The sequence below is a fragment of the Jaculus jaculus genome, chromosome 3 (assembly GCF_020740685.1).
Source record: "Jaculus jaculus isolate mJacJac1 chromosome 3, mJacJac1.mat.Y.cur, whole genome shotgun sequence".
Classification (NCBI taxonomy): domain Eukaryota; kingdom Metazoa; phylum Chordata; class Mammalia; order Rodentia; family Dipodidae; genus Jaculus; species Jaculus jaculus.
In genome coordinates this window covers 176,548,202-176,561,202 of record NC_059104.1, presented here as the reverse complement: position 1 = coordinate 176,561,202, position 13,001 = coordinate 176,548,202, and the positions used below count along the sequence as shown (strand labels likewise).

Below are 13,001 nucleotides of genomic sequence, written 5' to 3'. Positions count from 1 at the left end.
TTAGATGTCAAAACATGCCTACTTTCTGCTGTTCACACTCTCTGTTCTGTTCTAAGAAACCTTTAAGCTAGGCAGGGTGGTGCAGGCCTTTAATCCCAGCAATTGGGAGGCAGAGGTAGGAGGATTGCTGTAAGTTCAAGGCCACCCTGAGACTACATTACATAGTGAATTCCAGGTCAGCCTGAGCTAGAGCAATACTGTACCTCAAAAAAAACAAGAAAAGAAAAGAACCCTTTATCAAGCACACAGTAGGTACCGAGGCCTGTGCTTTAGCACCAGACCCCAGGCGGCACTCCGTCCTCAGTGCGGGGGTGTCTCACCTCACACATATGGAGGAAGGTAGAAAACTCTCACCGCTGGTAACTGGCAGAGCCACCACTACAATGCACACCAGATTGGCTCCCAAAGAGCCAGGTGAGCTCTCCGAAGAAGCGAGAAGCCCTGGGTAAAACGGGCTCTCTGGGCTCTTTCTCTTGCCTTCAGGAACTGTTAGCATACACACCACAGTAAGTAATGTCTTTATGTCCTTTTTCTCAGAAAAAAAATGTTTCAGCCACGCATGGTGACACATACCTTTAATCCCAGCACTGGGGACACAGAGGTCGGAAGATCACTGTGAGTTCCACATCAGCCTGGGCTAAAGTGAGACCTTATCTCAAGAAGAAAAAAAAGAAAGAAATTGTTTCTAGGTTATTGTATACAAAGTATAAAAGAGAAGATGAACATCACCTACACTTTATAACCTAGGACTGAGTCGCACCATCAACCTTGCTTCATCATTCTAGATCCCACATGTAAAGGTTGCCGCGCCTCCCACCTTTAAACCTGCCTTCTTTTTCACTTACCATCAGAATATGTGCTGTTTGTTTGCACTCTCATTTTAGTAACCATTTAAAATTCCTTCATACAGAAGTAAAACTTTTTAATCAGCCCTTTGATAATGGATATTTGCGTTGTTTCTAGTTTTTATTATAAGCCACTGCAGAATCAATACCAGCCCTTGGCTCACTCATACAGTTTTCACACTGAGATAAATTTGTTCAATTGAAATGATCAAGATAGTCTTAAAGCCTTTCCCAAGCTTTCCTAACTTCTATTCTGCCTTTCTCAGCCCCAGAGATGCCCACCTGGGTCCCCAGGCATCGTGTCCACCAGCCAGCCTTCCTATCAGAAGAGGCCTGTGCTGCACCTCCCAGTCGGCACCGCAGGCGAGGAGCAGAGTGCCAACGTCGCCCCGTCCAACGGGGTGGAGCGCAGGGCCGCCACGCTCTACAGCCAGTACACGTCGAAGAACGACGAACACAGGTGATGGGCTGCACCCGGCAGCGTCCGCCTGGGGCTCACCTGTGCGCTCCGCAGCATGCTGAGCCTACACAGCGCTGCTTTTGGCAGAGTTAAAATAGATTTGCTTCATTTCCTTGAGTTTTTCCCTAACTGCTTTAGTCAGTTCTCTGAAGAAGAAGAAAGAAAAAAAACAAATGACAACTAACAATAATGAGTGTGTAAACACCATCATCTGCTGCTGATTCCTGTCTGCTGGCGCTCTGGAGGAAACACACGTTAGTCAGCACTGACTCCGCCGCGCACTTCGGAAGTCCCACGCGCCACTGAGGGAAGAGGAACTCGCTAACAATAGAGAGCGGCTTGAGCCTTCTGTGTCCAGCTCTGCTTTTCCCTTGGGCAGCGTCATGCCCAGTGTGCCACGCAGCATAGCTGCTGACAGGTCCCACCTAGGCAGGTGTGACGATCCCAGTAGAAAGGCAGCCTTCCCCTAAAATTGTAGGGGCAAATCTCCTGGGAGAACTCCAGCTGGCCCTTTGTGGATCATCTAGAAGAAACAGAAATTTGACTGGCAAAGACAGGAGACACCCCCTTCACAGTATTTCTTCAATGAAAAACCAAAATAAACTGTTTTGTCATCATTTCTTCTAGGTCCTTTGAGGGAACACTATACAAAAGAGGGGCTTTGCTGAAAGGTTGGAAACCTCGTTGGTTCGTTTTGGATGTAACAAAACATCAGGTAATAATACTATACTACTAAAACCAAAGGAAAATCCTTCTGTCTAGGTCTGTCTCAGTCCCTGGCTGTTATGTGGCTCCCAGCTGCAGATACCTTCTCACATGCACACTGCCCCCCTACGCTCTGCACACGGGCTTGGGAGGGAAGCTGCAGAGTAGCCTCTCCTGGCGCTCACCGCTGAGCAGGACTGTCACGCTCAGCACGCTCAGAGCCCTGGCACTCGGCAGTGCTCTGAACACCCAGGTCGGGAAGCACCTGAGGCTTACAGGCCCGCACACGTGAGCCTCTGCGCACTTCTCAGCCTGCAGCCCTCTCCTCCCTGTGGCAGGAAACATGCACAGCTGACGGTGATTATCATTACTGCACCCACCTCTGTGTCCACAGTGTGCTGACTACTAAACGAGACACTGCTGCCTTCAAGGGGACTGGGCCCAAAAGAGGCAGAATGGGTTGTGACCAGCCTGTCCTGGGATTCACAAGAGACAGGTTCTAGATTGGACTTTGGTGACGATGTTAGGCACTCGGCAGCATCCTTGGGTCCGTAGCTGTTGCTCTAGCAGCTCCAGGTTATCCTCCCCATCATTCTTTGTGCCGGTGAGCTCAGGGGAGAGGGATTCCTCCTCAAGCCTCCTGCCCCTCTACACCCTTTTTGAGTTGTGAGGCCTCTGCATTCTCACCTGAGTCCGCCTGACGTAGAGGGGTCTACATACTAGTTTTCCATGCATTCAGCTGCAGTGGAGGCTTCTGGGATAAACCTGGAGAAGGACTATGACCTTCCAATGCTCTGGTGTGAGCTGCATCTGGAGGACCTCTTCCAGATGAGCAGGTGGTAACTGTCTGGGGCTACTTTTGCCTCTGCTCAGGGGTTTGTTTTTACAGGTTCAGACTCTTGTGAAGGAGTATTGGGAATTTATTTTCAAACATTCAAATGGAAGCTTCTGGCTATACTTTAAAATAGCAATGTCTGAAACCACCCATGCTATGTAAAACATGAACCACTAAATACAGAATAGGAGAATAGCATGATGTGCTATAATTTTAAATTACATCAAATTATGCTTGCATTCTTAACAATCTATTGGATTTCTTTAACACAGAAGGTACACAGATTTTCCAGTTAGCTCTACTTCTATTCCTGAGGAGGGGAAGAGAGGAGTCTGAGGCCAGAGCCACAGAGATGGAAATGTTGGATACATTACTGCCATGTACACTTGCAATCCACACTGGGCAATGGGGCTCTTTTTAACTTTCAAAATAATTTGCCATTTTTTTTTCTTAGTCCAAAAGTAACGCATGGTTATTATACCAAATTTAAGCCTCTCATAAAGATCTAAAAGTCCTGAGTATGCTCAGATGTTAAGCTATTTATTATGTCCTTCAAAAATCATTTATATGGTCATGCCATTTGGCAACTTGCTTTTCAAAATAATACCTCTTGAAAACCTTTCCTGCCAGTTCATTGAGAAGCTTCCTTGTTGTTTTGGGAAAGCTATGCAGGGTTTCACTCCGTGGTCTGCTGTCGTTAACTAACCAGAACCCCGCGGAGAGACAGTCCCCTCTTTGCCAGGCCTGAGCGAATACATGCAGTGACGAAAAAGCCCTCCACTTCCTATTTCTGCAGGAAACTTTGCTTTCCACAGGATAACTTTGTAGAGGTGGAACAGATATTCCAACAGACACAAACATTTTTAATTTTAGTTGGGATTGACAAACTGTTCTCTAAAACGTTTCCCAACCAATCATGTTGCCACTAACAGCATTCAGGTCTCTAGTGCCTTGCTGGTTATTGCCACTCATTTCTAGTATTTCTCAGTGTAGTAAAAAAAAAAAAAAAAAAACTCATTGATTTCATTTGTTTTGATTTGGTGAACAAATGCCTTTGCAGAGGCTAATAGCTCATTGGTGTTTCTTCTGTGACTTACCTGTTGATATCCTTTGACCATTTCTCAACAAGATTATTTTCTTATCAATTTCCAGAAATTCTATACAGATGCTAAACATTAACCCCTTTTTTTGTTTTGAATTGTCTTGTTTTTAGGTAGGATCTCACTCTGGCCCATGCTGGACCGGAACTCATTCTGTAGTCCCAAGCTGGTCTCGCACTCACAAAGATCCTTTTACCTCTGCCTCCCGGGTGCTAGGATTAAAGGCATGCGCCACCACGCCCAGCAATATTACCCTTTTTATAGGTTAAATGTTTTCATAGTTAATTCACTAACTTTTTATATGTAACACACAATTCAAAAAGTCCTTACTGTCTTTTTCCCACTCCCCTTCCTCAGCCACCTCGCAGTTCTCCCTCCACCAGTGTTAAATCTTGTATATTCCTGCAGACACAGTTCCACATGTACAAGCAAGATACACAGGAAAGTGATAAAGTTTGGAAAGTCATGCATTTTCCCTTCTCTCTCTTGTATCCCATCTGTATACTCTGGCACCAGCTCCGCTACTACGACTCTGGTGAGGACACGAGCTGTAAAGGCCACATCGACCTGGCTGAAGTAGAAACGGTCGTCCCTGCCGGGCCCAGCCTGGGAGCCCCAAAGCACACAAGTGACAAGGCTTTCTTCGATGTAAGTCCTTCTTGCCTGGCTCTTCCTGTACAACTTTTCATCTGCCTCCAAACCGTAGCACCTTCAGAGGGGCTGGTAGTAACCAGAGAGAGGCACGGATCCTGGCTGTGGGAAGTGCCTGAGAACCTGAAGTCAGCGGTCCATCGCCAGGCCTGGCCTCTGTTGTGCCACACATGGGGGCAGCTCAGTTCCTTGAAAAATGCTGTGGGTCCTCTCCATCTGCCTGCTTCCTTGGAATCTAGTGGTCTTCCTGCCTGACCCCCACAGGAGACTCTTGGCAGACAGTGCAGAGACAGGCCACACACTAGAAGACTTCCCTAGTCTGTCCAGGGAGCTGGACTTCGTAACGAGCGCTGGTCACATTCCAGGCCCTGCTCGGGCAAGGATGCCATTTCCCTGGCTCTTTAGGTCCCAACTGAAGAAAGGATGCTGAGGCCGGCTCCATGGTGAGGACTTACCTCGGGCTTCAGCTCCGACCATCCTCACCTTCTTGCTTTGGTGCAGTGTGTAAGAAAGGCCTGAGGCTTCAGGCGGTCCTAACCCTTCTTGCCTAATCAAGTTTATTTCCCTTCTTATCACACCCCGACTTTGGGCTTGAGAAAAAGAAAGTGACTAAGGGCGGTGCGGCAGTGAGGTAGTAGAAGGGAGCAGTAGGCATCTGGGGCAGCATGCAAAGGAAAGTTGTGGAGGTTAGTTTGCTGTAAAACAGCCCCACCCTCATCTCTGCTGTTGTTGCTTGTTTGTAGCTCAAGACCAGCAGACGTGTGTATAACTTCTGTGCCCAGGATGGGCAGAGTGCCCAGCAATGGATGGACAGGATCCAGAGCTGCATCTCTGATGCCTGATGTCCACGGTCAGCCCAAGCAGAAGAGGAAGACAGCACGTGCTGCCCAGTAGAAGGGGTGCCAGTCAGTCACCCAGGGCCTGACCTTGATTCCCCCTGCAGCAGTTTCTGCATCTGTCTAACCTGGACGTCTGTGTCAAACGTGTGTCTGCCACTGTGTTCTAACAAGGTCTTGGTGGTTAGGGGCCAGAAGAATGCTCTTGAGCCTACTGCCTTCCACTCCTAGGGAAAATGGCCACCACCGGAGTCCTTCCTCATGGAGAGCCTATTTATGCTCAAGGCCATAATTTCCTTGGGGAGCTTTTTTATAGGCAAAACTCAAGCCCCTCCGAAGATCATCTCACGCCCTACATTGAGTGGTTTCCCATCATAGGTTTTTATGCTTGCTTCCTGGCCTTTGAGATGCTTGGCTGTCTGGTGCTGCCCAACGGTGCTTCCGTGGTCCCTGCTCTGACATTGAGGCTCACAGCAGTAGACATCATTGCTCAGTGACAAGCAGAGAGGGTGCATACAAGACTGTTAGGAGGAAAAGAGCTTGTCCAGGGAATGATGTGACAATGACTGGGCTGGTGCAGGAAAGCAATCCTTTGGACCAGAAGCGCTCCCTGGATGCAGGGCCAGCCTGCCTGCCTCATATGTTCTGCTCCTGGCAGCTTCTTACACATAGTAACATGCAAAGAAGAGCTGACCACGCTAACCACAGGACACATGCACTGATCCCTAATCGAGTGAGGACCTGGGGCCATGTCTCGCTGCGGCGTGGCCATAGAGCCATTCAGCAGTTCTGCACACAGAAGTAAGAACTGTTCCTCGCTGTCCCTGTGAGCACGACGCTGTGTTTGTGCAGCCTAAAGCCCAAGGTGCTGTTGGCTTGTGGTGAACAAGAATAGCCACTGGTGCCACCTGGGCCCGGCAGGCTCTGTGTTCATATGTTAAATACCAACTAATATTTCAGAAATATGTATATATGATTTCTATATCCTTGTTTTTAGATACCCTACTTATAATTTAATATAAAATTAACAAACTGATTCATTCATAAGATTTCTGTAATGAAAGGTTCCTTCCCTTTTTAAAAGAATAAAAACTTCTTTGTAGATTAAAAATAAATTAGATTTTCAAATTTAAAACTATACACTAGAAAATAGAACTGTGTTAATATATAAAAAATTGGGGAGTGATAAGAATGAAGGATTTTTTATCATTCATTTTATAAATTTGCCACCTGTGAAAATGGTTTTGCACGTTATTTGTATTTTTGTACATGAAATAACTTTTGTACTTTGTAAAGTGCAGAGCCCGCTGTACCCAGCTACTTGAAGTCGCTCACCGCTTCTTTTGTAACTGGATTCTTTCAGTTGTCATGAAGGCCTGTCATGCCTTCCATTCACTAACCACCTGGAATTAAATTTATTTCTTAAGAAAAAGCCTCCCTCACGCACTATGAAGTGAAACTCATTGTCCAGGGTTCGGCTCTCAGGAGGGAGACAATCAGGACTCATTCGTCGGACAAAAAGTGGGAAGACAAGACAAAGCATGACCCTGTGTGCCTTGGTGCTGCCAATGCCAGCACTGCCCCTTGCTCAGGAGTGATGACTGCTGGATGCACTGTTGGATCTAGTCTGGGAGGAGACCTGAGGCCACCCTCTTAGCTCCCTGTCGCTGTGCGACACTGGTTCAGTTCCTCACACCTTGGTCACAATTTTACCACCTAGGATATATGGCAGCTTTTGAACATTTCAGTCATAAGACACTGGTGTCTTGTTGGATCTTCTATCCAGGAACTGTTAACCACACAGTGAATGATCATCGATTTCAGTTCTAGATAGCGCTCTGGCTAAACCCTTGGAGTTGAGCATCTTCCCCACTTGCTTATCCATTCCTTTCTGGTGGGCATTGATGTGGTACCAAAGCCAAGTATTGTAGTTAGCTTCTCTTTGCTGGGACAAAGCCCCTAACCAAAAGCAGCTTATGGGAGGAAAGAGTTTGGTTTACAGTCTTGAGGGGAAGCTTCATAGTGGTCCAGAAAAGATGGTGGTGTGGAGGCTGGACATTGCTTCTGCCATAGCAGGCAGAAACAGCAGCAGGAGAGTGAGCTGAACTCTGGCAAGGGGGAGCTGGCTACAACATGCCTAAGCCTGCCTCCAGCAGCACACCCCTCCAGCAAGACTCCACCTCCCAAATTCCCCCAGCTGAGGACCACGCATTCAAAGCACAGGAGTGTACGAGGAACATCTGATTACTCTACCATGTCCATATCCAGCCGCATACCTGTGCCCCACTCCAGCTCACCTTCAGGCTCCCAGTCCTTTTATTTCCAAGCCCCTGACCAAGTGACCAGACCACTGGTCACTGCCTGTAAATATGTATATATTTATACTGCCTTAGGCCAAGAACTGCTCATCTCTCTGCCCACAGGGGAGATTTTCCCTCCCTTTTATACCACAGTCAGGACACTGTCCATCTTCACTTTGACCTCAGGAACCCGGTCAACCCATCCATAAGCCCAACTCGGGCTTAGGACCTTCCACTGTGACAGTGTGTTCAAGCCAGGACACCTGGCTGCCTCACTCATCTAACTAGGACCCTCGGGCCTGCTCAGCTCAGTCCAGATGTAGTGTTTCTTGGATGGCCTGCTGCTGGGCCCCTGTCACGTTGTGGTTCAGAGCGTGTGACCAAATCAGCCCAGGGCAGCTCCAGATGCCCCACTGTACTCTGTGGCCAGGCGTTCCACTGCTGCAGGAGGGTGCTTCTCGAGGGCTAGCGCTGGCGTGACCTGCCTCTAGGAGCCCTGAGGCCTGCAGGGCAAGTTTTGCACCTCGGCTTGTCATATGCTCTCTCCCACTCCCCCTTTCTCTCTCCTGGCCTTCCCACGCAGTCTGATAGTGGCCTGATCCAAACGGCAGGGCTGCTTGCGCTACGGCCTGGAGGTTCTGCAGAGCGTTTTCCTGGCTTGAGACCCACCTACAGCTGGCAGCCCTCCACACCAGTTGAATCACATGTTGCCTCCGACCCCAAAGAGGGCTGTCAGCTACCATGCTTTCTTCTCTGCTGTAGTGTCTCTAACTTGGAAGGAAACAGCCCACATACCCCTGGCCAGCGAATCCTTTAAAAACTGCACTAAGGACTGGCGAGAGTTCAGTCAGTAAGGTGTTTGCCCAGCAAGTATGAGCACCAGAGGTTGATCACCAGAACCCATGAGAAAATGCTAGGCTTGGTGGAGGGAGCTTGCAGTATCAGCCCTCATGAGACAGAGGCAGCCAGTTTAGCCCAATCCGTGAACTCAGGTCAATGAGAGACTCTGTCTCAAGGTAGATGGGTGGGAGAAGCTGGGGAGATGGATCTTATTTGCGAAGTCTGGCGGCCCAGCTTCAGCTCCCCAGAACCCACATAAAGCTGAATGTAGAGTGGCATGTGCGTCTGGCATTCATTTGCAGCAAGAGGTCCCGGCGTGCCACACACACATGTGCAAATAAAATTTTTCAAAAGGTGGCACCAGGGCTGGAGAGATGGCTTAGCAGTTAAGATGCTTGCCTGCACAGCCTAAGAACTCCTGTTTGAATCTCCAGGTCCCACATAAACCAGACGCACAGTGACGCAAGCACTCAAGGTTACACGTGCACAAGGGGACACATAACTGGAGTTTGCAGCGGCTGAAGGCCCTGGAATGCCCATTCGCATTCCTCATTCTCTCTCTCCCTCCCTCCTTCCTTCTTTCTCAAATAAAAAGAAAAGAAAATGTTGCACCAAAGGTGATCCTCTGGCCTGCACATCTGTGTACCCACAGCATGCATACACACGTGCATAATAAAAATCACTGAGAACTGGGCATGGCGGCACACACCTTTAATCCCAGCACTCAGGAGGCAGAAGTAGGAGGATCGCTGAGAGTTTGAGGCCACCCTGAGACTCCATAGTGAATTCCAGGTCAGCCTGGCTAGAACGAGACCCTACCTTGAAAAAATCAAAACGAAACACAACAAAAACCACCGAAGTGGAAGGCCTGTGACTTTTCATGAGCTTTACCTGTCTGTACTGCAGTTAGCTTCTGGTTGCTAAGACAGACACCTGACCAGAAGCAGCTCATGGGAGGAAAGGGTTTCATTCAGGTTCCAGGGGAAGCATCCGTAGAGGGAGCTGCCTCACTTCATCTTACATCCACAGCAGAGAAAAACAAAGACAGGGCGGAAGAGAAGGAAGAAAGAGAGCCAGAACTCATGCTGACTCGGAACACACCTTAGGGCTGGAGTCAAGGTCCACCCCAGGGACACAGCTCCTCCAGCAGGGCTCTGCCTCCCACTGCACAAACACCTGGGGCTGTGGAGACACTGTCCACTCAAACCGCCCCAGCTGTGAAACAGGCTTTATACAAGGCACCTCGCACCTCCCACCGAACCAGCACGGTCATGTTGAACCAGGTCCGGGAAGCCCAGAGGACGAGTGTCCATAGCGCATGACAAGGCTGCACATGAGTAGATCTGCCTTGAGAGACCGTGATGTGCTTCTGATCATTTGCAATTGAAAAAGAAATTTACAGGCTGTGGAGATGGCAAAAGCCACATGTGCAAAGTGGTGCATGTATCGAGTTCATTCGCACTGGCAGAAGACCTGGGCAAGCTTGTGCAAGCGCACAAACACACGCTCCCTCTCCTTCCCTCTCTCAATATATTTTTTTTTTAAAAGAGAGAGAAAGGGGTCTGGAGAGATAGCTTTAGCATTTAAGGGCTTACCTGTGAAGCCTAAGGACCCCAGTTTAAGGTTCAATTCCCCAGGACTCACGTAAGCCAGATGCGCAAGGTGGCATATGCATCTGGAGTTCGTTTGCAATAGCTGGAGGCCCTAGCACACCCACTCTGTGTGTGTGTGTGTCTCTCTCTCTCTCTCTCTCTCTCTCTCGCACACACACTTGCTCTCTGTGTCTGTTGCTCTCAAATAAATAAAAATAAGCCAAAAAAATTTTTTAATTACCAAGTGGCTGACGCCACAATGTGGCCTTACTAAACCTGTGCACAGCTGCCAAGCAGGTGCCTCTGGGAAAGCCTGGCATTGTCCAGTTCCTGAGAGTATTTTACTCTGTTACAGAGGGCAGGGTAGCAGGGCAAAGGAGCAGGGGAAAGACTGATACTTCCATGTGGCCTGTACTGTGAGAGCTCTTGGCCAGCAGGCCAGGGTCTTGATGTGAACTTCCTCCGCCTGTCAGAGCATCCCAGCTGTACACACTCGGGTACAAGGAAGGCCGAGGGGAGCTCACAGGTGCGGTGAAGCCACCCCCAGCCAGATGTCGCCCAAACTGCTGCGTGCCTCCTCCCCACGGGCCCTCTCTGCTAGGTTTCTGTTACGAGAACCAGTAGATACCACCATACAAAGAGAAAAGGGTTGTGGTGACTCCCAGGTTGAGAGTGTCAGTCCCCTGCTGGTCCTGTTGGGGGTGAAAGCACATCATGATGGAACACAGGGTGGAGCAAGACTGCGTACCTCATGGCAGTAAGCAAAGTAGAATATGGGGCCAGGGTTTCACTGTCCCCGCCAAAGTCGTACCCCCACTGGCCTTAAGACCATTGGCCCACTTGGTTGGGCATGTTTTTGTGTTTTTGAGGTAGGGTCTCACTCTGGTCCAGGATGATTTGGAATTAACTATGTAATCTCAGGGTGGCCTTGAACTCACCACAATCCTCCTCTGCCTCCTTAGTGCTAGGATTAAAAGCTTAGACTGGCTTTGTTTGTTTGTTTGTTTGTTTGTTTGTTTGTTTGATTCGAGGTAGGGTTTCACTCTAGCTCAGGCTGACCTGGAATTCACTATGTAGTCTCAGGGTGGCCTCAAACTCACGGTGATCCTCCTACCTCTGCCTCCCAAGTGCTGGGATTAAAGGCGTGCGCCACCACGCCTGGCTCAGCCCATAAATTTTTAATATTTAAATATTTTCATTTATTTGCAAGCAGAGAGAGAATGGGCACACCAGGGCACACTGCAAACAAATTCCAGATGCATGCACCACTTTGTGTATCTGGCTTTATATGGGTACTAGAGAATTGAACCCAGGTTGTTAGGCTTTGCAGGTAAGTGCTTTAACTGCTCGCCATCTTCCCAGCACCTCATAATTTAAAAAAAAAAAAAGCATTTTTAGGGGCTGGAGAGATTGTTCAGTGGTTAAGGTGCTGTCTGCAAAGACTAAGGACCCTGATTCAATTCCCTAGGACCCACATGAAGCCAGATGCACAAGATGGCACGTGGATCTGGAGTCCATACGTTTGCTATGGCTGTAGCTCCTGGTACGCTATTCTCTCTCTCTCTCTCTCTCTCTCTCTCTCTCTCTTCCTCCTAGCTCGCTCGCTCTCTCCTTGAAAATAAATTTTAAAAATTTAAAGTGAGGTCAGCGTGAGATAGAGCGAGACCCTACCTCAGAAAACCAAAATAAAAACAAAATTTAAAGTGAAATTTTCTACGTGAAATCAGTAGTGTGCATGGAAGCTTCTAGCTGTCACTACCTTTCTGGCCCTGAGTGATCCCTAACTTCTCTGAGCCTCATCTACTCCGCCTGTAAGTGGGAATGGCTAAGAGCTCTTGCTGCATTCGTGGAAGGGCCTGAGCCCACACAAGCTCAATTTCCCAGCACCCGCGTTAGCAGCTGGCCATGACCATGCGCTTGTATACCCCCGGTCCTGTAGTGAGGGGCCAGAGACTGGACAGTCACTGATGGAAAAAGCAGGAAACAAGGGCCCTGGTTTGAAGGAGAGAACCCATCTCTAGGAAACAGGAAAATGAGCGGGAAGAGGAGGACACCTGACGTTCTCTGGCCTCCGCCTATGTGCACACATGGCCGTGCACCTGCATACACATGCATACACTACACACACACTTGCCTCCCCCAAAATAAATGATTTCTAGATTGACCCGAACTTAACAATGGATAATGATTTTTTTAAATTTACAATAATCCAAAAAATAATACAAATTCAGTAGGAGTCATACTTCGGGGGCTGAGAAGATGGCTTGGTGGGCAAAGTGCTTGCCACACAAGCATGGGGACCCAAGTTCAAATCCCCAGTCCCCATGTGAAAGTGCCTGCTGTGGTGGTGCGCACCTGTAGCCCCAGAGCGGGAACGCAGGGGCGGGGAGTCCTTGGGGCGAGCTGACCAGCTGGTCCAGCCCAACCAGTGACTTACAGCATCAGCAAGAGACCCGAAATCAAAGAGTCAGGCGGAGGGTGATTGAGGAAGCCCTCCCCCGACTTCAGCCTCTGCCACCTGCACATGTACGGGCACACATGCACTCACATATATGAACGTGCATACTTGCGCGCACACCACAGACACATACACCACAAGACAGTCATAGTTTGGGTTGTGAACTATGGTCTTTTCCTAGGCTAGAGAGATATGTGGGCGTATCAGAGCCCCATGCTGGAGTTCAACTGTAGGATAGGATCTACTTTTTCTTCTTTTTTTTTTCAAAGTAGAGTCTCACTCTAGCTCAGGCTGACCTGGAATTCACTATAGAGTCTCAGATTGGCTTTGACCTCACAGCGATCCTCCTACCTCTGCCTCCCGAGAGCTGGGATTTAAG

At 48.8% G+C, this 13,001-nt stretch overlaps 1 protein-coding gene across 4 annotated transcripts in view; it reads left to right on the top strand.

Annotated features, from left to right (window-relative positions):
* Positions 1 to 6,864, top strand: part of Sbf2 (SET binding factor 2) — a 386,553-nt gene extending 379,689 nt beyond the window's left edge. For all 4 annotated transcript variants that reach the window (XM_045146272.1, XM_045146275.1, XM_045146274.1 and 1 more), the window contains 4 exons: positions 1,112 to 1,305; positions 1,933 to 2,020; positions 4,462 to 4,593; positions 5,340 to 6,864. In XM_045146272.1, the coding sequence (XP_045002207.1) occupies positions 1,112 to 1,305; positions 1,933 to 2,020; positions 4,462 to 4,593; positions 5,340 to 5,438 (513 nt within the window). In that variant the 3' untranslated portion in view covers positions 5,439 to 6,864. The remainder of the gene's footprint in view (positions 1 to 1,111; positions 1,306 to 1,932; positions 2,021 to 4,461; positions 4,594 to 5,339) is intronic.
* Positions 6,865 to 13,001: the final 6,137 nt, after the last annotated feature.